Source organism: Fulmarus glacialis, unplaced genomic scaffold (genome assembly GCF_000690835.1).
Source record: "Fulmarus glacialis isolate BGI_N327 unplaced genomic scaffold, ASM69083v1 scaffold6396, whole genome shotgun sequence".
NCBI lineage: Eukaryota > Metazoa > Chordata > Aves > Procellariiformes > Procellariidae > Fulmarus > Fulmarus glacialis.
In genome coordinates, this window is record NW_009219926.1 from 1 (window position 1) to 24,395 (window position 24,395).

Consider the following 24,395-nt stretch of genomic DNA (forward strand, 5'->3'; position numbering starts at 1 on the left):
TAATTGTTAATTAACTATTAATTAATAGTTTCATTAACGAAACTATTAATGATTTTAATAGTTTCACTGGTCACTTCATTTTGGTGGATATGGCTTTGCTACCAAGTAAGTTTTTTTTAGGAGACATGATTTTAATATGCTTCATTACATTTTTTTTTTCACAATAAAATCTACATAAATCCATATTTAATGAAGAAAAATACTACTTGCCTGAATAGACTAGCATGCTAGAAAGCAGAATGATTTTTGAATACTTGGAAATGGTTTGTTTCTTAATAGGTTTCTTTCCTCTGTCAAATTGCAGGTATTGGGTTACATACAATGAGTGGTGCTGCAACTGGAGCAGGGCCTGCTCCAGGGATGCCTGGACATACAGCTGCCATTACCCCTAAAACTTGGACTGAAGGTATAGTGGAGTATAATGCTAATTTTATGACATGTACAGAGTTATGGTTAAACAGTGTGGGTAGAGTTTGGGGAAAAGATGCAGGTGGAAAAAAAGGGGGGAGTTAAAAAGGCATGCAGAAAAATAGTGTAACGTCTACTGTGCCTAGGACTTGAATGAAGGAGAGTCTTAACGATTTACTCATCCGTGAATGACTTGACCACATGAAATTACTGCAACTGTTAGGCAGCCTGAACATGAAGCACCTTTTTACAATCAGAATGAAATATGTAAGCTGCCTGAGGGACACCCATAAAATCTACTTAATAAGTTATGTTCTGAGCATGCTTAATTGCATCAAGCAACTTTCAACTGTAGTCTTTGCTACTGTAAACAAAAGTTTTCAAACTGTGGTAGAATTAGGCTGGTTTTTTTGTTTTTTTTTTAATGGGATTGCTTTGAAAATCAGTGTAGTCTTTGAGATCTAATGAACAGTGTAACTTTTTTTCCCCTGCGTGGTAATAAGGTTTTGGACCAAATCATTCAGATTTGGGTTTACGGACTGATTTGATTGTTTGAAAGTAGAGTGGAAGAAGTATTGTGTTGAAAAGAATTAGAAATCCCTAGTAATATATATTGTTTGAAGTTTTGGTGGTTTTTTTAGAGAGATTTAAAAATAAATACAATATTGCAGGCTTGTGAATAACAGGCTTCTCATACGGTAGAAATGTTAGGCTATGTTGTTGCTTGTGCGTAAATCTGGGGACAGTGATGGTGATCGTTGATGTCATAAGAAATTCTCTGTCAGTGGTCAGCTACTTAGGGTAACATAAAAAGAAAATGAAATACTAGTATGTAATCAGATGTAGAATTGCTTTTCTTGGAATATTCCCAACGAATACTTATAAATTGAAGAGGGGAAAAAGTGTTTCTTGAGAGGTTGTATGTATGAATTTACCAGGCACAGTGCCTTCTAGCTCAAATGCTGCTACTAAAAAATGCTGGCAGGCATACAGAATTGCTAGATGGATAGTTTTATCTAAATAATCCAGTATGTCATAATAATATATCTGTCCTGTTTAATTATAAGCTGCTTACTGTTTGTCTTTTTTCATCACTGTGTTTTTTATAAGAAAAAAATTGTCTGTCCTTGCTGTATCTGTTTGGAGGTTTTATTTGATGTATTTTTAGATTGTGCCTATTTCTTTAAATTTTTTTTTCATTCATTATGCAGTCGTTTGTGGTAGTGTTTGTTTTACAGTTCAATTTGCATGATTCCCTGAAAACTGAGACTACACAGTGGCTTTTGGTGGGCTTTCTTTGTTTCCTTACGGAGTTTGTGCAGATGTGTGAATGACAAATAGCGATCTCTGAAGGAATCTTTTTGGCTAGATTTCAGGATGTTGTGTTTGAATTAAGGTTGATTACAAGATTGCAGGTGTACTTTGTAGTTGTTTTTCCTAGCGTTAAATTACTACGACTCCTCAGACAACTAAGTGACATCTTTATTGTTGCAATGTCTGTTGTCAGTGACAATTTTTGAACATCTGAATGCGCCATCTGAATGGTGACTTGTCATAAAGGCATGCTGAAATCTGTGACCCTTAGTGTCTATAAATGGCAGGTACTATTTTCATGTTAACTGAAGTGTTAATTTTCAAGACTATTAGAATGCTGTAAGATAAAACAGTAATCGAATTCCTGGTATTGGAAATACTTAAATACAATTAATAGGAGATCGTAGCGAAACAAAGGCTATTTATGTATGACAGGTACTTCTAAGTACAGTTGTAGAAATTTTAATATGGATATCTAGTTCTGATAGAGCTCCAAAAGCAGACTTACTTGTGCTTGTTGTCAGGTTGTGATTATAGATGCCTTCTTCTAAGTGGTGCAAGGATAGTGAACAAGAGGCAGAATTAGATCCTACACTTGCACGAAATCAGTTTTACAGCTATTTTACTTCTTCTAACGCTAGAATTGAAAGTTAGCAGGAAAAAGAAATAGCATTCATCATAAAGTTTCATGTGTTTTGTTTTTCTTTGGACCACTTCCTGCAATGTGTGGTATACTTGCATTTTAGTATGTTTTTTTAAATACAGCATGTAGTCTGTCTCAGTGTGCTTTTTCTGGTAATTTTATACCTCAGCTTCATGTTCTGTCTTCAGAAGGCATCTTGATTTTCCTCCTGTGTTCTGTATTTCATGTTACGAATAGTACGTTTTATGATTCAGGCCAAGCCCCGGATATGAGTGTCTCCAATGCGCAGCAGAAGCTTCCCGCACCACCCCCTAGTGGGAGGCCTTCTCCTGCCCCCGCTGCTGCCCAGCCTGCTGCTGCCATGCCTGGGCCCTCTGTGCCACAGCCACCACCTGGACAGCCTTCACCCATTGTTCAGCTGCAGCAAAAGCAGAATCGCATCAGCCCTATCCAGAAGCCACAAGGATTGGATCCTGTTGAAATACTCCAAGAACGTGAATATAGGTAAAGGCCAATAACAAGATTCAAATGCATATGCAGATTGTTGTTTTTCACTTTCTCGATTGAAACTCCTTGCAATCAAGTACTGTAGTGACAATAGTATAAACTGAGTTTCCAGAGAGAGACCACGTCAAAGAGAAGTAGGGAAACGTCAAACCAAACTATGATTTAATTCTATCCCAAGTTACGAACTAGTAAAACATACTGCCAATATCATTGCAAACCAGATAAGTTTAAAACAGGCTCAGGGACACTGCTGGGCTAGTGTATTACTTGGATGTTGCAAACACTGGAAGCTAGGAAATAAAAATCCTTGTAGTCTACAGAGAAACCAATTCAGTGCAGAAAGTTTTCAGAATTAGAAACAAAAGGGATGTTAGAAGAGAACAGTGGAGGTCAAAAGGCTGGTGAGTTAGTGGCCACAGCAAAACCAAATTTTATTAGTGATGATGGGGTTGGTTGGACTACCAAAGATCAGAGAGAATATTAAGGAGGTCACAGGCAAGATCAAAAAAAATGGTTGCCAGCAAGCATGATCTTCAAAAGTTGCCTTCTGAGTGCCTTAATTAGATGATGAATTATATTCATTGCAAAGTATAGAGGATGACATTTCTTGTGGAGTTAGAGACTTCTTCCCTCTTCCCATCAACAAGGCTATTAAACAATTGACCTTGAGAATCTGCCAGGCAGAAGGATCCTGACCTGCACCTAAAATATGTTCCTGATCATTATCAGTCAGAGGAAAGAAACTGCACTTAGCATATTTGCTTATTTTGGACTGATGATGCATCTTCCAGTTACTATAACAATGAGTTTGTTGAATACTGCTGGAATTTTATTTTGCTGTGCATACCAGAATGCTTAGAACTGTGGAAGTCTTTTAATTATTTAAAACTGTATAAGTAATATCAGACAAAAGCTTTGAAAAAAAGCCGTTTAACAGCTTTTGTGCTTTCGACAGTGCTAGACTTAGCTTTAGTATAGGGAAGTTCAATACAGAAACATGATGTATTCACATTTTCTTCATAAAAAGAGAGTAGAAAAAAGCCAATATAAACATTTGTATCCTGAAACCAGTGAAGTTAGCTTTATGAAACAGTTGTCTCTTGAGATCTCTCGGTGGTTAACTTTTTTAGTAAAAGGGCATTATACTTTGAAACACTTAGAAAACTGTTTGATTGCTCATTTTCATGAAAAGACAGAGTTATCACATAGGTATTTTAGGGATTCATATTTCAAACATATAGGTAGACCCAAAAGGTAAAATTTTGGTATACTGCCTTATTGTGGGAAAGCATGAGCTTTGAATTTGATTAAGTTAGGGATTCTTGAAAATTACAGATTAGATTTACTCAGTGACTGTACTGGTTTTGGCCAGGATAGAGTTAAATCTCTTCATAGTAGCTAGTATGGGGCTGTGTTTTGGATTTGTGCTGAAAACAGTGTTGATAACACAGGGATGTTTTCGTTACTGCTGAGCAGTGCTTACACAGAGTCAAGGCCTTTTCTGTTCCTCACACCACCCCGCCAGCAAGTAGGCTGGGGGTGCACGAAAAGTTGGGAGGGGACACAGCCGAGACAGCTGACCCCAGCTGACCAAAGGGATATTCCATACCATATGATGTCATCATGCTCAGTGATAAAACTGGGGGGAAGGTTGGCAGGGGCCCACTGCTCAGGGACTGGCTGGGCATCGGTCGATTGATGGTGAGCAGTTGTTTTCATTTGCATCGCTTGTCTTTCTTGGGTTTTATTTTCCTCTCTCTTTGTTATTTTTTTCTCTCAAAAAAAAAATAAAAAATTATTTCTTTTTAATTATTAAACTGTTTTATCTCAACCCATGAGTTTCTTTCTCACTTTTACCCTCCTGATTCTCCCGCCCCATCCCACTGGGGGTGGAGGGCGAGTAAGCGAGGGGCTGTGTGGTGCTTAGTTGCCGGCCAGGGTTAAATCACGACAGTGACCTTGAACATGGTGTTTCTGGACTAAAGGTGTGAAGTGTGCTGCTGGGGAGACAGTAATTTAGTGCTAATTCATGAGCTACATGAGAAAAGATTAATTGCTGAGGTGTTTGGCCATTTCTTTTGTTGTATACCCCCGTCTCAAGTGCGTAATGGCAGATTTTGGAGGAGAATACATGCTACTGCATACACATTTCCATTTCTTAATGGATCATGTACATGATTTATGTATTAGAGCATGTCTTACTCACAGAACAATATTGTAAATATGAAATACTTTAGTTTTTGCTGTTACATAATTATATCTAATTTTTTTTTTTCAGTGATAGCAATTCTTTTTTCCTTTCCTTGTTACTAGGAAGTTACGTAGTTTGATTCATCAAACAATTCATCGCATAGGCACTTAGAAGTACAGTGTAGCATTCCTATTCATTAACCACGTGTTAAACAGACCAGTAGAGATGGTGAAGCAGTAATACACCTATTAACATACTGTGGGATATGAAGAAGCTTTGAATCTAACGAAACAACAGCACACTGCTTTTTCTCCCTGAAAAGCCTTGATCTGATTATAAAAAAGGCTCCAGCGTATGTTAAAGAGAAAGAAAATGGAGAGTTAATGTTGCTGTCAAATTCACATGGTTGTGCTGAGAAGTTATTTGCAGTGTATGTTGATTTGAGATGAGATTATATGATAATTGTTGTTAATCTCTGTTTGACTAAAGGTGGATAAAAAGAAACTTATATTGATAATAATTTTAAATATCTACGAAGTTTAAATTATTAGTATGTGGAGAGCTGTTAAACTTGTTGTGTTCCTTGAAATTTGGCCAGAATGAAAAATTGATACCGTGCTTTTATAAAACTCTTAACACTTTCTTCAAAATAAAGTGCTGCTTTTTAATCTCACTGAATAGATCTCTTAAAGCTAGTAGCGTGTGTAATTTAAAGTTGTTCTGTTATGTGTTTTTTCCACCTTCTTATTGCTAATTAAAAAAAATACACTTGCTACTGTGCTGTAGATTGTCCGTGGTTTCTTTCTGTTTTCTGCAAAGTCTCTTCTTATGAATCTTCATGGCTTACTGCATGGCATCCATGCCAGACAGGTTTGAATGTGCAAGCATAACCTCTGCTGTTGACCCCGATTAATGAGGAAGAGGTGTGCATCACTTGTTTTGCAAAGAGGTCTCTGTGTAGATGCACTAGCCACTTTCTGCGTGGATGAAGATAAATTGCTGAACTGCAAAGATTAATTAAATATATCCTTTAAACGGTGAGATTATATCCTTCAAGTGTTTGTAAAAAGCATCTAGGAAACTTTTTTCTTTGGATTCTGTTTACCTAATAGCTAGTAGTATTTTTCCGTGAAGATAGCAATAGTCCAACAAACTGCAGTCATTCTCTTTAAAGACTAGAGGAATAGCTGTGCTGAGAAACACCTCAAGTAGTTGTTGCATTCACTTGAGTTGGGATGTCTATCACGAAATTCTTTTAAAAATCCTACTGACTACTCAAGAAAAGACTACTGCTATTACTACTACTGTTAGTACCCTAGACAATATAATTAGTACTTCTAGGAAAGTCTGAAATAAAACTTCAAAATATGTTCCTTTTTTTTGTTTTATATGTTACCCATCTGGCTGCCATCTTTCATTATTCTTCCATATGTGTGCTGTAGATTTTCATTAGTATATGAACTTTTTTGACCAGGACTTTATTTTAATAGAGAACGGACCTGAATTTCAATGAGAGTTTTCTGAGGTAGTACTGACTTAGAAATACTGATTTTTTTTTTTCCTATTCCTTCCCTCTGGCTGGGTCATAAAAGGAGGGGTAATCACCCACAAAAGCATAGAAGTGTCATTGTTTGTAGCTTAGTGCAGATCTCTGTTTTTGCAGTCATTTCAACATACGGAGGAAAAAAATTAGAGGAAAAGTGGTCCTGGAAATACTAACCTGCCTTATAATTTAATGATAAAATTCACGTGCATTTATTTCTGATCAGCCTTTTTATAAACCCAAGTCGAGAAAAACCAATAAAATGATTAGCAGTGTGAAGAGTCTTTATATGGGGGTGGACTGTTTAGTGTGATGATGGGACATAATAAACACATTCTATAAGCTTGCATTATGTTTAGTCATCTCAAGAAGGTTGTATATTTGGATTTTTATTAATAATTTAGGTGACAGAAATACAAACCCCAGCCCAACTTTGGCTATTACTTGAATTTCTACTGTGTAAACTTTTAGATCAGCAGGCACTTTCACCTATTTCATACCTGGAGTTAAAGTAACAAGCCAATTCTGGCAGAACTAATAAGTGAACATTTTACTTCATGTTTGTTTGCAAAGTGACTCATCCATTTAGTTACCTAAACCGGTAAGTTATGTTAGAAAGAACCTGGATTAACTTTTTGTGCTCATCCTCTTGTGTAGTACAAGAAGGAGCACTCAATACTAACAAAAAAAGAAAAAAAAAATTGAAAATATATGTTCAGTATTGAGCTGCCTTACTAAGTTCACAGCTCAAAAGAGAAGTTTGGAAAGATTGTGACTTCTCCCCTAAAAGTTCATTAAAGTCAGTGAAACTGGGATTTGGCTATAACTGTTTTGTAGGTGATGATTTCAGGAGAAGTATTGCTGCTATTTGGGGAGTGAAATAAGAGTAATAAATCATAGTTGTGATGCATGATTACATCCATGTAGGAATAAGCAACAGGCAAAGCACCCATCAGTGATTTAGAACAGTATTCTTTTTGTACATCTTGGCTGCTTTTTTATATGGATGTACAGTAGTACCTCTAATCTCCAAGATAATCTCCAATTTAATTCTCAAGATTCTCCTTAGGTGCACTAAAATCTCTTCTTAATAACTGGAATGCGCAGTGACAGGTGAAGTTGTACAAATTGCGGACTTTTTTTAGTGTAGTACATACACTTGAAAGAACAAAATATGCCAGTGTCATTTTCTGAATGAATAATTTTCCTATGGAAATCATGAACTTCTCTGGGCCTGGACAAATATCTAGCTTTTATTGGAACTTTCTCTTATTAGGAAGTAACCCTTCTTGATTTACTTTCCAGTTAGTATGAAAAACTTAACTAACCTTCATTTTGCTTCAATGTTTTGATCTCTTGAGGACACTAAGTTAGTCTTTTGCAGTAATGCAGCATTACCTCCTTTCTGTTGTTCCAGGAACTTCAGAAGTCTTTTGGTAATATAAAAAAATGCATAGTTTTAGGAAGTTTAGGAGTTTTAGGAAGGAGTGCTGTTACAGAATAGATATTGTCTGCAACTGTACAAGTGATTCCAGTTGCTCTTTGGATTATACATAAGTCATGATGCATGCAGTTACTGTGAGATACTAGTATTTTGATTTGTTCTGACTCCATATATCAGGTGCAGCCATTTTGCCTGAGGTGTGATCTGCTTTCCAGCTGTGAGGCTGACATGTCGAGTGTATGAGAGTTTATGTCACTGTGCTAATACTTTGGAGTGATGAGGGGGCAAAAGGGCAGGGGAAGAAGGATCACTGTATGCAAAGAAGCCCTATAGAAAGCGTTTTCTTTCTCCCTTCCCGGCAGTTCCAAACAGCAGCAGACACCTTTTCCTAACGTGATACGATGTTTTGTGCTCAGTGAAAGTAAAGAAAGAGGAAATCTTTTGAGTCCTGTGCAGTACCGGGAGAAGAGATACCTTTCTGTTCCTGGGCCTTTAGGTTTTTGATTTTGGGGAGAGAGGACTCTCTCATTTTGGGGGTTGGGATGTGTGTTTGGTTTTGGTTGGTGGGGGTTTTTTTTTTTTTTGGTTGGTTTTTTGTTTGGTTGGTTTTTTACCCCCTAAAGCGTGTAGGAAGTGGAGGGCACTGATTCAGTTGAACTTAGATGCAACTTTTGGACAACTTACAATTTTGGGGTCTGTTATTTTAGTGCCTTGGCAAAATTTGCAGTTCATGGAAGTACTTACTTCTAAATAAAAACACAAAAACTATGTAACTATTGCCTCTGTGATCTTGGTTTGCAATGTAAAAAATAGAAAAAAACAAGTTCTGTCTGGCTTGTCCATTATTCTCTCTTTCTCTCTCTCTTGAATTTGCAAATGAATGCAAAAGGAGCTTGTAAAGGAAGAGTGAAATAGAATCTGGTTTACAGTGTAACAGCTATGTAAGTGTGAATACTTTACTAATGAACTTTTCATTTGTCAGTAAGATAAGCAAGTAGAATTCCAGATATTAAGGAAAGTTCTGTCTGTGTCATCACTGACTACACTGTGCATAAAACAATACCCATCAAAGAAGCTTGAAAACAGAATGCTGTATAGTATGAGTAAAATAAAATTCCCAAGTTTCTTTTCATGCATATATTTTTAGTCAAAATTAAAAGAAGGGCCAAGGGGTATTTTCATTATTTGACAATTTATTGTCAAAGTGGAAAAGGATACCTAATGTCACCTCTGCAAAAGCCTGTTAGGTCAGAAACAATTCGTAAAAGCCAAATAAATGCCTGAGATAAATTGCTTATTTTTAGTGTATAATTTTGATACCACTTACAGATTTCTCCTGGTGTCTTATCCAATTTTCTGTTTACTTAGGCTTCAGGCTCGAATTGCTCACAGAATCCAGGAACTGGAGAACTTGCCTGGTTCTCTGCCCCCTGATCTGCGAACCAAAGCTACAGTGGAGTTGAAGGCACTTAGGTTACTGAATTTCCAGCGCCAGGTAATGCCTTTTGCTTTGGGAAAATTCTCATAGAGGTCACAGCCAAACGTATTCATGTAGCAAAGAGTAAAATGGCAAGAGATTTTGCAGCAGCACTGAACCTAAGCAGGAGATTTTGCATGAGAGCAAACTTGACCGATAAGCAAGTCACAGAAATGTTTAACTTAGATTTTATTTTGTTTTGTTAATAAAAATGTGCAAGTGTTCTTTTCGCTTCCTGATTTATCTTCCAGTCTAAAGTGTAACCATAGAACTGTGTCTTTCATAATGAACGTGGCATTGGCACAAAGACAAAACAAGAGCTGGACAGGCGGCAAACTGATTTTCAACACAAATCCCAACAGACACCTCTTTCTGGACATACCTCATATTTGTCATGGGCCCCCTTGTTTTAGGAAGAGCTGTATGTTGGTGGTGTGTGTGGTATTTCTCTGTGATCTGTTTTCAGGATTTCCACTGTGGCACACAGACTTTGAAAATTAAGCGTAACAAGATCATACCTAAGATACGAGTTGGATGTTGAGTGCATGTATTAGCAAATGAATTTCAGAAAAGGAATGACACTGCCAGACTCTTATGCGCGTCTTGCCATTGGCTTTTCCGGCTAGTGTGGAAGAACAAAGATGTGATTTGTCAGGTCAAGCAAAAATACTTCTGACAGAAACCTTGGCAGTAGTTGTACCATGAAGTCCAAGACTTTCTTCCCTCTACCCTTGGCACTCCTTTGTAATGAAGTTTTGTCAGAGGTCAGATGAAAAGCAGCAGGCTTTCCTTGCTTCTGGGACTGTGGCAGTACTGCTCCAAGACCTTAACATTTACCTCTCCCTGCTGTCTCCTGTGCAGCTGGCAGTGAAACGAGTTGTCAGCTATGTTCAGGTCCAACTCTAGAAAGTATGTTATCTATGTTGTTCATTCATGTTTTACTTTGATGGTGTAACATCTTGGGTAACCCCTTTCACTGCAGCAGGACAGTCATTTGCAGCATCTTGTAAAGAAGGAAGAAATGATGATTAAGAGGGATTAACACTTTTGGCCGTCCTGTGGAGACTTAAGATTTGTTCATGGAGACAGACATAGCTGCTGCATCTGTATAGATGCTGGATCTTTTCAGAACTGTAATGGAAAGGGAAGAGGAGGCTGGGACATCTTCTGGACCGTTACTTTAAACATACCAGTGTTTAAAGTTGTTCCTCCATGTATTTTTTTTTGAAGTGTTTCTTTTTTCCCACTGGTAGCTAAGACAAGAGGTAGTAGCCTGCATGCGTCGTGACACAACACTGGAGACAGCGCTGAACTCCAAAGCCTACAAACGAAGCAAACGCCAGACTTTGAGGGAGGCCCGTATGACAGAAAAGCTTGAGAAACAGCAGAAGATAGAACAGGAGAGGAAGCGTAGGCAGAAGCATCAGGTATTTTAACTTATTAACTGTTTGCCCCATGACAGACATGCACCTTGCTTTCCTGTGTGGGTCTTCTCTATGACATACTTTATTTACCTTTGGAGTTTCTAAGATGAAAAAAACTCCAAATCGTGTGATAAGCAATTGGGAAACAATAAGATTAGAACTTCTGTATTCCTGATTTCAAATCCTGTGCTTTGTCCAAGTGTCTGCACTAACTTGTTTCTCTTTCTAGGAATACCTGAATAGCATATTGCAGCATGCTAAAGATTTTAAAGAGTACCACCGGTCAGTCGCTGGGAAAATTCAGAAACTTTCTAAAGCTGTGGCAACTTGGCATGCCAACACTGAGCGTGAGCAGAAAAAAGAAACTGAGAGAATTGAGAAAGAAAGAATGAGGAGACTAATGGTAAGGAGTAGAGGAAGGAATATGGTTATTTTAGCTAAAATTATATACTGTATCCTTTTAATATTTCATATACAGTCTCAGCCACACCATGTATTTCGTTTGCAGAATAAAGCCTCTGTAACTCAAAAAGTAGAAGTCTAAAAGTGCTGCAGTTTGATTATGTGTGTTTCTGAAGATGGTAATGAATGCGACACTGTTCATTTTAACCTATAGCTACTTCTTTTTTTAAGGTTTTTGATAAGAATAATTGTTTTTTCTACCAGCATGAAAACTTAGCACAGCCATTTCTGTATAACATCACTTGATTTCATTAACTAACACTGTTACATAATTGCAGGGGTATTGGTCCATTATATAAATACTGGGTTGTGTTTTATTTCTAGGTTTATAGTTTTGAAGATTCCGTATGATTAACTTGTTCATGGCATTACTCCGCAACTTTTACGTAAAGCTGATTTCACATGTGAAAATACATAACCAATAGCAGTAATGCATGTATCTTGAGAATTAATACCAATCAGTTCTACCCATTAACGCTCCAGGACCATACACCTTGCTGTTTCATACTTCTCCCTTCCTTGCACCTGCACAATACCAGTTGTATCGTTCTTAGGACAGAGTAGAATGGGTTTGCATATAATCATGTCTTCTCAGAATGCTATGGAACCAATCAGTGGGCTGCCTGCATTTTGGGAGTTAAAATAATTCTGGATTTTAAAGTGTAGACAGATTAATGCGTATGTACAAGTATGTTAGCAGCTGGGGTTGGAAAAATTTCTTCAAGACATTGGTTAGCTCTTTATTAACACTTCACCAACATAGAATTGAATGGGAATTTACATACTTACTTTGAAACATGCTGGTAAAAAACAGTAAGTATCTAATATGGGTGCAGATGTAACGCAAAACTCTAGTCCCTGTCCAGAATCTATTCCCACCAGGAATAAGGACTGAACAGTTTGGTTTTAAAAAATCACAAAATGAAATGTAGAAATAATTAAATATAAAAATTATAAAAACTTAGAAATAAAACTGCATGTAAAATGTAAATGAAGGTCTTGCGTAAGAGTAACAAATGTTTAGGCCCTAGAGCATTTCTTAAAATTACATAGTAATCAGCATTATAGAGCTTTTTTATAGTTAGAGATAATTGCTAGCAGTCTATCTAACCAGGCTCATAAAAATGTTAATTGTTAGAGAAAAAGAGCTGATTGGAAAAAAGGTAATCTTGATATTTTAGAAATATTTTTTTACATCGTGAGGTTGAGCTTATGTCAGTCTAACATGTAGTACAATAAATAATAAAGATGTCCATTGCTGAAAAATATGAAGTAGATTTGAAGGTCTAGAAATGGCACAGGATACCAGTGCTTCCAGAATATCAGTGCTTTCTCCTAAGACTCCTTCACCAAGGCAGTGGTTAAACTCTTACTATAGATACAGCACTTCACAGGCATTTTCAGTTTGAGGCTTTGCACTCAGAAGTCATTGCCCCTATTGCTCAATTAAATCCTTCTGTAAAATCAAAGTGTGTGTTATGTTAGTGGGGTTATTTTGCCTATTTAGTTTTAGTCCAGTTGTGATACATTTGAATTTGCAGATACGTACTAGGGGTTTTTACAAACATCTCCTCCTCGCAGACGCATGGTGTGGTCTAGGAAAATGTGCTGTGTCTAAAACTCTTCACGTATCTTTTCAGGAACATTGAATTCATTCCACAGATTGTCCTTCATTGGCTATGATTAGAAATGGTGACTGTGTCACAGCTCATTAATACTAGTATATATCACATGCGGGAATAGGCATTGATTTAAAAAGATATTATCAAGACAAGCTTGAATGTATAAAGGAAGTACCTTGGCTAGATTACAATGACTGTCTATTCAGTAATAATAGTAATAACAATGATAATAATAATAATAGTAAATTCTAAAAACTTAGGTTTTGAGTGTTGTAGTTCTGATGGTTTGAACATTACAACTGAATTTTACATGCAATTTTACAAGCTCAATTTGAACATTACAGCTGTTCTGAACATTACAGCTGTTCTGAACATTACAACTTTCTGCAGTTCTGGTGTCTCTCCAGAAAGGCAGGAGATCTTTTGTATCTCCCAGAGTGCTGTCTTTTAAAGTAATCATCTTTAAAAATTTCCTACTCGTGTTTTGTTTTTATAAGGCATTGTATACTTCCTTTACTTGTTTTAGCTAACATTGACAAAGGCGTCTCTGCTTTTCTTGTATTTTTCTGACATGCTCAAATGCTGCATTATATCTCACAGCACATGGAAATAATATTTCCTGGTATGTCTTACCCCTAACAACACACTTACGCAGTGCCGTAAGCATGCAGAAGTTACCAGAATGACTCAGAGATACGGCTTATCTGGTGAATCCTGTCTCTGATAGTGACCTGTATCAAAGGTGAAATAACTAGAGTAGAAAGATGGTAGATAATCTGCCCAAAAGAAAATTTTCTTTTAACACCTAAAAGAAAAAGATTTTTCAATTCATACTGGAAAAAGGACTAAACGCAAGTTTGCATCCAGCTGCCATGTTCTTCCTCTGGGTATGGGCTACCTGCACTTCATGTCTTTTAAAAACCATCTCTGTAGGAGACTTACCAAGCATCTCAGTTTCGGGACATTGTAATCTGTTTGATGTGGCATTAAGTAATTTTTTTTCCCCCCTTACCTGTCATAACTGCTGTAGATTTTCCAGTCATTAGTCCATGAGAGTACGAGATACTTAGAATCACAGAGTACCTGAATCCCAGAGTCACTCGAGCTGACAGGAACCTCTCTAGTCCAACACCTTCCCAAAGCAGTATCAACATCGAGTTCAAAGCAGGTTGCTCAAGGCTTTTTTCAGTCATGTCTTGAAAATCTTTGAGGTCAGAAATGGCACAACTTCTCTGCCTGTTCAGGTCCTTCTGAAGTGCAGCCCAGCCCTTGAGTGTGTTGACTGGTATTCCCCAGTTTCGTGTTATCTGCAAACTTGACTAGAGTGCCCTCCATCCCTTCCTCTGGGTCACTGACAGAGATGTTAAACACAACATGCTCCAGTATAGACCCCTGTGGTATCCTTCTTCTGACTGTCTCCAGATAGAGTATGACCCTCTGCAGCCCTACAGAGAAGGACTTGGGGGTGTTAGTGTATGAAAAGCTGGACATGAGCTGATAATGTGCGCTTGCAGCCCAGAGAGCCAATCTCATCCTGTGCTGCATCAAAAGAAGCGTGGCCAGCAGGTTGAGGGAGGTGATTCTCCCCCTCTACTCTGCTCTGGTGAGACCCCACCTGGAGTACTGCATCCAGCCCTGGGGCCCCCAGCATAAGAAAGACATGGACCTGTTGGAGTGGGTACAGAGGAGGGCCACGAAGATGATCAGGGGGCTGGAACACCTCCCCTATGAGGACAGGCTGAGAGAGTTGGAGTTGTTCAGCCTGGAGAAGAGGACGCTCTAAGGAGACCTCATAGCAGCCTTCCAGTACGTAAAAGGGAGCCTACAGGAAAGATGGGGAGGGACTCTCTATCAGGGAGTGTAGTGTTAGGACGAGGGGTAATGTTTTTAAACTGAAAGAGGGTAGATTTAGATATTAGGAAGAAATTCTTTACTGTGAGGGTGGTGAGACACTGGAACAGGTTGCCCAGAGAAGTTGTGGATGCCCCCTCCCTGGAAGTGTTCAAGGCCAGGTTGGATGAGGCTTTGAGGAACCTGATCTAGTGGAAGGTATCCCTGCCATGGCAGGGAGTTTGGAACTACGTGATCTTTAAGGTCCCTTCCAACCCAAACCATTCTGTGATTCTATGATTCTATGACCCATTAACACAAATGTATGACCCTCTGGGCCTGATCATCCAATGTGTTCTTTACCCATCTAATTGTCCCCCTATGCAGATCATAATGACCTAATTAAGATAACACGTGATTATTGACATAGGAGTTGGTTGGTGTTTGTTTGGAAGCATTTCTATCATGGCTGATGTCTATTTTGTATTGCTAGGCTGAAGATGAAGAAGGCTACCGTAAGCTGATTGACCAAAAGAAAGACAGACGCCTGGCCTACCTATTGCAGCAGACAGATGAGTATGTGGCTAACTTGACTAACCTGGTATGGGAGCATAAACAGGCACAAGCAGCCAAAGAGAAGAAGAAGAGAAGGAGAAGAAAGAAGGCAAGTAGTTACAGCTGGTATTTTTAGACCATCTCTTCTTCAAATCCAATTTTAATGTTGATAAATGTAGTGATGCCCAATTGTCATACACATACCAGAGTATCTAAAATTATCTACACTGCGAGATTCTTAACACTGAGGGGACTCATCTCTCTCCACTGAAACATAGAGGAAATTTGCTATCATTAATTCCAAAGAAGGTAAGAAGGAGGCAGGATTAGAAAATTGTGGGCTGTTAACATTGATTTGATGATAAACTTTCTAAAGGCAAAATTGGGCCAGACATGTAAATTAGGATTAAAGTACCTAAAAAGGATCCAGTGGATCCAAAATACATTGTATGAAGAAGACGGGAAGAGTCTGGTTTGTGTAGCTGTTTCATACAGGGTAACTTTTTTAGACCTCCACATTCTACACTTGGCTCAATGCAGTTTCGTAGGACCATTGGAAACGACTAGAGAGAAGGGACTTGGGTAGGTTTATTATAATAAATGGGTGTTCTGCCACTAGTATTCTTCATTGTGCATTCTTAACATTTAATTGAAGCTTTTCAAAATTACCGTGCTTTGTATGTAATATTTTACATTCTGAGAGAGACTAGTTATGGAAACTGAACAGTGCTATTTTTGAAAAAATAATTCTGTGTGTGAAGTAATCATTAAGTAGTGATTTGTCATTTTTGTGACCTCTGAATACCTTTCATCTCTTGCAGGATGGATAAGAGGATTTTTATAATCCATTTCCATGCCTGGTTTGCTACTAGTTACTGATACAAATATAAACATTATATTTACATGGTTTACAGGCAGCACTCTAAATGTGCTAATAAATACTGGCATATAAAAATTACTAATTTTGGAGATTAATGGCCTAAAAAATGCTCCATGTTTTCTTCTGTCCCCCTCCAAAACCTCTGTACTTTTTGTCCTAACATAGGAAGAATGCCCCACCTACAAAGTTAAGATGTAACTTAAACGGAGTTCTTGACCTGTATTACCAGTGAGAACAGTCCTGATTTAATGTATGGAATTACAGTGGAGATAATCCTTAATAAGAGTGTGTGTGGAGTAAATGTACTGCTCTAACAAAAAATATTAATTCCTTCAACAATCCACATCTGTGATATGGTTCTATTTCTATGTCAGTTTAGCTGAAGTATGTATGAGGAACAGAGTATCTTCTGGCCATGTCAACAAAGACATAATTTTCTGTCGCTGAAGTAAAAAGGAAATACGTCCCATAAATATTCACTGCTTATAAGTATCCCAGCCTAAAACCTAGAGGTAGACTAGCAGAAAAAAATCTCAGCTCTGTCTTGATCATCTGCAGCTTTTTGTTTGTAATTAAGTTTTTTCCACCAAGCTTTTGCTCATCTGTCATGAATACAGGAGTGCACACAAATATTACCCTTTGTTTTAATTTATAATTCTATGAATTTGTTGTTGCATGGTTGCAGCACTCATTGAAGTTAGTGGACACTGTGTCTTTTTCCGAGTCATACGCTTTTAATACTTTGTAATCCATGTAAAACACAGTTTAATCTACTAACATCTGTAGTTAAATGTTTCGTACTTACAGAGAAATGAGAGAAGAGAGTTCTTAGGATTTTCTCCTAGAAATGGCAAGGAGGAAGTAGGTGGTGAGGAAGTACTTCTCGTCTTTGCCAGGCTTACATTATATAATATCCAAGTGAACTGTATATTCTTACGAGAATAAAATTTCAGATTAGTCCATTTTTTCTCTGGGATACAGTTTGGGGAATCTTTATGGTAGATTTTCCTTCTTTGCTTTTTTCACATTCCTGGATTTGTGTCTTCTGTCTCCAGCCTCCTGTTCAGCTAGTGTCCTACATCCTCACTGCAGTCATGGATTAAAAAATCCAGAATACTCCAAATGAAATTTTTATCTGATAGGCCAATTTAACTTGCTGTGCAACCTTTCACCTTTATCCGTAGGAGTTTTTCCTGTCATTATATGGAGAATGAAGAAAATGTAGCTTCCTACTTTTATAAAATTGGTATTTCCTTGTCAAGGGTTAAATTGTCAAGATTAAAGACATCTTTGCATAGCCCAAAATACAAGTGTGAGATATCTGTCATTGTTTACATTTATTTCCTTTGTAACATATGTTCCTGCTTTCCAAAATAATGTTTAACTATAGGTTGTAAATGTTTCTGCTCTCACAGCAGGATCTGATCTTTGCACAGTGAACAGCACTGATGCTTACTGCTTGTTTGTGGTCCTGTGTTTGCATTCTAAGGTTCTTTCCATTGACTTTAGCTAAGCTATAACAATCTTGTTCACCAAAGGAAAAAATATCGTCAGTCAATGTAGCTTGTTCAGCCAAGGCCAGATATGTGCTATTGTAACTTATCCTGCCCCTGTGTTTGTTTAAACTCTTCAATTCCTGTACAGTTCCTTTCTTCATCAGCAGACATGCTTGCTGCCCAGGAATGCTCGAACAGGCAGCCTTCAAGCTCATATTGATGCTTTTCTTACTGAGCATCAGCTATTGTTGCATTGAGTAGGACCAATGACATTTGTGTAGCCCAGTGAAGTATTTATAAGCCTCTCCTTCAGGTTATTTTTTGTATATTAAAGGATATTGTACTTCATAAATAGTTTAAAGGTTTCAGACTAGAATTAAGCTTAACCAGATTGCCATTTTTGGTAATGCTAGTGAAAGGGTAGTTAACAAAGATAATTAGGCATGTATCTCCGAAATGGAGATTAAAGCACTTTAGAAGAAACTAATAGTAAATCACATGAAAATTAATTACTATCTTATTTGTATTAGCACAAGCCGTAAGCAACTGAGCTCTAGGTCTGGAACAGAAATTCAGTAGGTCAGCCATTTTTTAGATGCAGATTTATTACAGTGACTAGAGGTGGTGTAGGCACCCTGTTCATACTAGTAAATGATTTGTGTGTGTGGTAGTAACTCTGTGCCTATCTCTACCTGTATCCACCCACACCTTAAATTACATGCATCCCAGGTTGTCCAGAAATAGAGTGAAACGTATTCATGGTCCAAAACGCTTACATCATATGAGGTATTCTCTCTATACTTGTAATCTGACCATGATATTTTTCATTTCTTCATTTGTTGTAGAAGGCTGAAGAAAATGCAGAAGGAATGGCATCTGGTCTTGGTCCTGATGGAGAGGTATGTATTTTACAAGGTGGTTTTTTTGTTGTTCTTTTCTAAACTTCCCAGTGATTGTTCTGTGTGCCATTGCTATAGCTTAAAAAAAAATCATGACCACAAGTGTTCTAAGAAGAGCTGTGGTTTATACAGAGCAATAAAAATTATCTAGATTAACATTTATGCTAGCCTGTTTCTCTTCAGAAAGTTGAAGACTAAAAGAAAAATATATTGAATCTATCACTGAGTATACTGAAGAATCCCTCTCAGCTTTGTTATATGTTTAAAGGTAAATGGTTTTCTGGCAGTCCATGTGTAGACATAATTTATTTTCTAAAATGAGGTTGTAAACACAATATATTCTAGCTTCTCATTTTTGTAAAATGCATTGTTGACATTGCATGTAATTACCTTTCAGACACAGGACAGACTATAGTATTATGATGGCTTAAGACATCTGAAAGTTCTTCCTCCTCAGAAGCAAATGGAAATGAGTAGTTTTTCTACTGTCATTTTTTGAGTAATGTTTTTTATTCAGTAACAGAGCATATACTGATTCATTAAGAGCTATTCTGTTGATACTATTTTTCTGTTCCATTTTATTTTTATATAAAGACTTTAGAATTGTATTACTGTTTTACTTCCGGTGTTTTTTATACTTGCAAGTGATATTTTTGCTGATGTAGGTAAAGAGTTATAGCAAAATCCTTTAATATAGTTAAAGTTGCACAAGGAAAATGCACATAACATTCCTGTAATTTCAGTATTTATGGAAATGGGGTAAGTCTTATACTCCGTCAGTCACTGTATTTATAACTGTTCAGAATTATTTTCTCTTATTCATATATATATATTAGGAAAAGATTCTTCAGTAGAAGGCAAGAAGTTTTTAAAGTAGAAAACCTGTGATTAAACAGGGCAAAGAAAAAACAGAAAAAGTAATTACGCTCTTCTGTTTTTGTTAGAGCACCAGAATAAGTAAAACGTTTTGGTATTGTAGGTGCTTTACCAGCTTAATTGAAGAAGTCAGGACAGTGAATCTTTAAAATAGGCCTTCTTTACTTAAAAAGTTAGCTAAATTGTTATGTCCTTGTTTCTCCATGTAAGAGAAAAGGTCATAAGGTCAATGTATGTTTATTTGTTACAGGTGTCCATTGGTATAAATAATAGGATTAAATGTCTATAAGCATACATGCGTTTTGTCTTGTTTCACGGAAGCCAACAGTGTATTCTGTTCCATGCTGCTCTTGTTAATTTATTTGGAATCCTATGATATATTTGTGGATGTCACCTAGAATGTGTTACACACAGAAATACTGTGACTCAGCGTTTGCTTGATAGCCATGTGGGAAGGTGTGGCTTCTAATAACTAAATTTCACTGCTTGTTCAGATCTGGAATTTTGAAGGTGCTCTTAGTTCTTTTTACTATGTATGACAAGCATGAAATTCAGTTGCCTTATGGTATAACATTTCATTTGAATTTTTAGCCCATAGATGAGAGCAGTCAGATGAGTGACCTTCCAGTCAAAGTGACTCACACTGAAACAGGCAAAGTTCTTCTTGGACCAGAAGCACCAAAAGCAAGTCAGCTGGATGCTTGGCTGGAAATGAACCCCGGGTAAGTAATTAGCATACAAGTAGGTTGTTTTTTCTGTTTGCATTGATATTTTTCATGGGCTTCTCTTAGTTGTTCTTTTTTCTTTTTTCCCTGTTCTATTCTTCTTTTAATTCATTATGTGTAAGCTGAGTAGGAGGTGTATTGAACCTAATCCTTCCTGTTGTTATCTGTAATTCATAATTTTTCTGTCGTCTTTGTACAGTTACGAAGTTGCTCCCAGGTCAGATAGTGAAGATGAAAGTGGCTCTGAATATGAGGAGGAGGTATGTGTCTTTAAAAAAAATACTGTGACGTGTAATGCAGTAAAAAACAAGTACTTAATTCCGTGTGATGTTTTCCTCTTTTTCGTAAGGAAGGAAGGGAAAGCGATAGCAGGTGTGTAGGTGTTTTAAGAATAATACAAACAGGAAAAGTAGCTGGTTTTGTAATTCTTTCTCGTTCATAGCAGTTGCCCTTTATATATGCTGTAAATGCCTAACTGGTAATCGGGGTTAGGAAAAGTAAATATTTTACTCTAACTATTAATAATCATGAACCAGAGAATATAAGCAGGTTCCTATTTTAAAATATATATCAGAAAAGGCTGTATTGTGGCTTTGTGCTGAATGAAGTTAACATCTTCAATGTTTATGCACTGGAGGTTTTATTGGCAATTCTGAATAACACAGTTATTTATATATTATGTTTTTTAAAAAGTAAGGGATTATGTCAGGGATTTAGGTTTAGACTGTTCAGGGCAGGCTCATTTGATTCAGTACTTTAATGGTGATTTAAATACTACTATTACAAAAATTCTAAAAAGAATCTTAAAATTAACACACACAAAGATCCCAACCCTAGAGGGTCATGATATTAAATACGATGAATAATCAATACCAATACTTGCATAACATTTTTCAGACAAGTGCTTTCTAAAGGAGAGGAAAACTGAGGATTACAGAAGGACTATGTTCAATCCACAGGCTAGTAGCAGAACTAGGTATAGAATTCAGATCTCCTAAGTCTAGCAGTCTTTACAATACTAGACCAAATGACCACTGAAACTGACTCGACTGTATGATGTTAAGGTACCTGCCTTCGTAGCACTAATTACTGCTAATGTAATTCTACAAGATTCTCAGTATTAAGATAGCGGGGGGGGAGGGCCTGATACCTGTCAGATTCTAGAAGGAATGTTAAAAGAGATGTGCCCGCATTTTTAGCACAGACTCTTTAGCAGCAGTGTTGTTTAGAGCTTGGGCGAATACACTTGCAGAACTCAGAGCCGTGATTTGTTCAGCTTCGTTAGTGAGATTTTAAGTTGTTGGTTATCCGTTGCAACTGTAGCCAGAAGACAGATTAAGTTTTTTTAAAAAGAGTAGAAATGTGGTCTGTTTTTAAAAAGTTAAGAAACTAGAAGCCTAAAACAGCAGTTCTTGGTAGTTTTTTAAGCTTTATTAAATTGTCAGACATCTGGAATATGATATAAACATACACATGGTATTGGAATCCTCCCCATGAACATGGTAGACAGAGTAAGGCTTTTAAAAGTAAGATCATTAAAGGGGAAAGTACTTTTTATTTCAAAGTATCATGACTTTCTGTTCGTTAATGTATGTCAAAAATTATCTTCTTGTTATGCTGCAGTGCAATTCTGTTGCAGAATAGGTGTAAGTTGAACTTTGTGATTAAGGTTTCTTCATAAAGCATTGACCAGTGAAAACTACCAATATGTGAATGCCAGTTGTCCGGGTTCTGGCTGGAACAGAGTTAACTTTCTTCCCAGTAGCTGGGGTAGTGCTGTGTTTTGGGTTTGGTATGAGAGGAACATTGATGGCCCATTGATGTTTTGGTTGTTGCGAGTGGCTTGCACCGGTGACTTTTCGGCTTCCCATGGTCAGGGTCATGGGAAGCTGGGGAGGGGAGCATAACCAGGGTGGCTGATCCAGCTGTCCAGTGGGGTATTCCATACCATGTGACGTCATGCTCAGTATACAGTTAGGAGGCGTGGTCTGGGAAAAGGGGGGTTCTTGTGGTTTGGGACACGCGGGGCATCGGTTGACGGGCGGTGAGCAGTCACGTTATGCATCATCTGCTTTGTATATTCTATTATTGTTGTTGTTATCATTGTTATTATTACTGTTCTACTTTGTTTTATTTCCATTATTAAACTGTGTTTATACCAACCCGCGAGTTTTCCTACTTGTGCCCTCCTGATTCTCTCCTGCATGTACTGGAGGGGGTGGGGGTGAGTGAGCAGCTGCGTGGTGTTTAGTTGCTGGCTGGGGTTAAACCATGACACAGTTGAAAGTATGATTTAGGAAGATGTTGCACTTCCCAGCACCCCTGTTCTTTTTCTGTGTTCTGTAGGATGATGAAGAAGAATCAAGCAGGTTAGAAGCAGATGAGAAGATACTCCTGGATCCTAACAGTGAGGAAGTTTCTGAGAAAGATGCAAAGCAAATCATTGAGTGAGTGTTCTTTAGGTGCTGTTTTTTTGCTAGGAATTGTGATTTCTTACAGTGGCGTTTCCCAAGTGTGACTTGCTCACTTGATCACAGTGAGTTGTGGCAGCTTCTCTGGCATGAACATCTGCAGGAGAAGCAACATGATCATTTGGTATTAATTATGTACTGTTTATAAAGTAGCTTGCACCCTTTGGTGTACTCACCACAACTGGGGATTTGCACTGTTTCTTTAGATATACGTATGTGAGCAGTGGTCAAAAAACCTGTTTGTTTGTGGAAATTCACTTTAGTTCTTTTTCTGCTTTCCAGGACAGCCAAACAAGATGTGGATGATGAATATAGCATGCAATATAGTGCTAGAGGGTCTCAGTCCTACTATACTGTTGCTCATGCGATCACAGAAAGGGTGGAAAAGCAGTCTTCTCTTCTTATTAATGGCACACTAAAACATTATCAGGTGCGAAATTACTAAAACATTAAAATACTTAAAACTTGGAGTTATGCTTGACATTTCAATGCGGTATTTCAAGTGGCAAACTGAAAATTTGTTAAGAAATACAAGATCTCTAGTAGGTTAGAATTTGGGAATTACATGGACAAAGCAATAACAGTTACCTATCACAGATAATGTTCCCATACATACTACTTGAATTATAATACCAGCTTTCTGCATATACCTGTAACTGTTTTGTTCATTACAGACCCATAATATTTCGGTTTTGCTATCCTTCTCATTGACCTGGAATTTCAGTTCTGCTTATTGTTTGCATTGGTGGTGGGTTAACAATATTTTTCTTCTTCCAGTATTTAAAAGTTTAGGATTTTATTTTTTAATTAAGATCCTAATATTTCAGTGCAGTGATGGATAAAATTTGGAAACAAGAAACATATTTTACTATGGACATTGATGTCTCGTATTCTTTACAGACATTCAGTGAATTTAGTAACTAGGAACTTCTATATTCTGACATGAGCTGGATTCATGTATGATTGAAAATGTCATTCGTACATGTTTTCAACACTTCTGCTATTGTACAGCTTTCTAGGAAACTCCAAGAACCTGCATCTTTTCTGCAGTCAGAACATTATTTCTACATCCACATAAAATAAAGAATAATACTTACTCACCAAGATGTCATAAGATGTATATCTATTTCTACTTGCAGAGACCTAGGAGGAAGACTTATTTCCTCAGTGTGCAAAGCATTACGATTACAGCTTCTGCTTCCTGTGCTCCTCAGCACTGCCATCTATTACAGTAGCTTGTTTAAATAATTTAAAATTCAAGACTTAAGCTGATTTCTCTTTTCAAAGCTTTATAGTATTTTTATGGTGGGCTCCTCACTGTGGGACATGGTGGGAAAACAAGACAATGAACAAAAGCTGACACGAGGGTTCAGACAGGGTGTACAGAAGAGGACAGCGCCACTGTGGAGTAGGGGCTCAGAGAGATTTTACCTAGGAGGTTTGCAGTTGCTGACCATATAAAGCCTTGAGCGACCTGGCCCCAAGGCTGGACCTGCTTTGGGCAGGGGATTGGCCTAGAGGCTGCCTGAGGTCTGTTCCAAACTGAATAATTCCACGATCCTACTTGTTCATAGCAAAACTCCATCTGAATTTGAATTCTGTTATGAATCTTATTTTATATATTCTTT

The 24,395-nt window shown here is 37.5% G+C and overlaps 1 protein-coding gene across 1 annotated transcript; it reads left to right on the top strand.

Moving 5' to 3' along the window:
• Positions 1 to 304: 304 nt before the first annotated feature.
• LOC104072292 (probable global transcription activator SNF2L2) lies at positions 305 to 23,197 on the top strand (the record flags this gene model as incomplete). The annotated part of the gene is made up of 11 exons (XM_009580556.1): positions 305 to 406; positions 2,620 to 2,869; positions 9,419 to 9,545; positions 10,781 to 10,954; positions 11,181 to 11,354; positions 15,359 to 15,529; positions 18,642 to 18,695; positions 20,163 to 20,293; positions 20,496 to 20,556; positions 22,643 to 22,743; positions 23,050 to 23,197. Coding segments are annotated over 11 exons (1,493 nt in total), but the record flags the coding sequence as incomplete, so codon positions are not given.
• Positions 23,198 to 24,395: the final 1,198 nt, after the last annotated feature.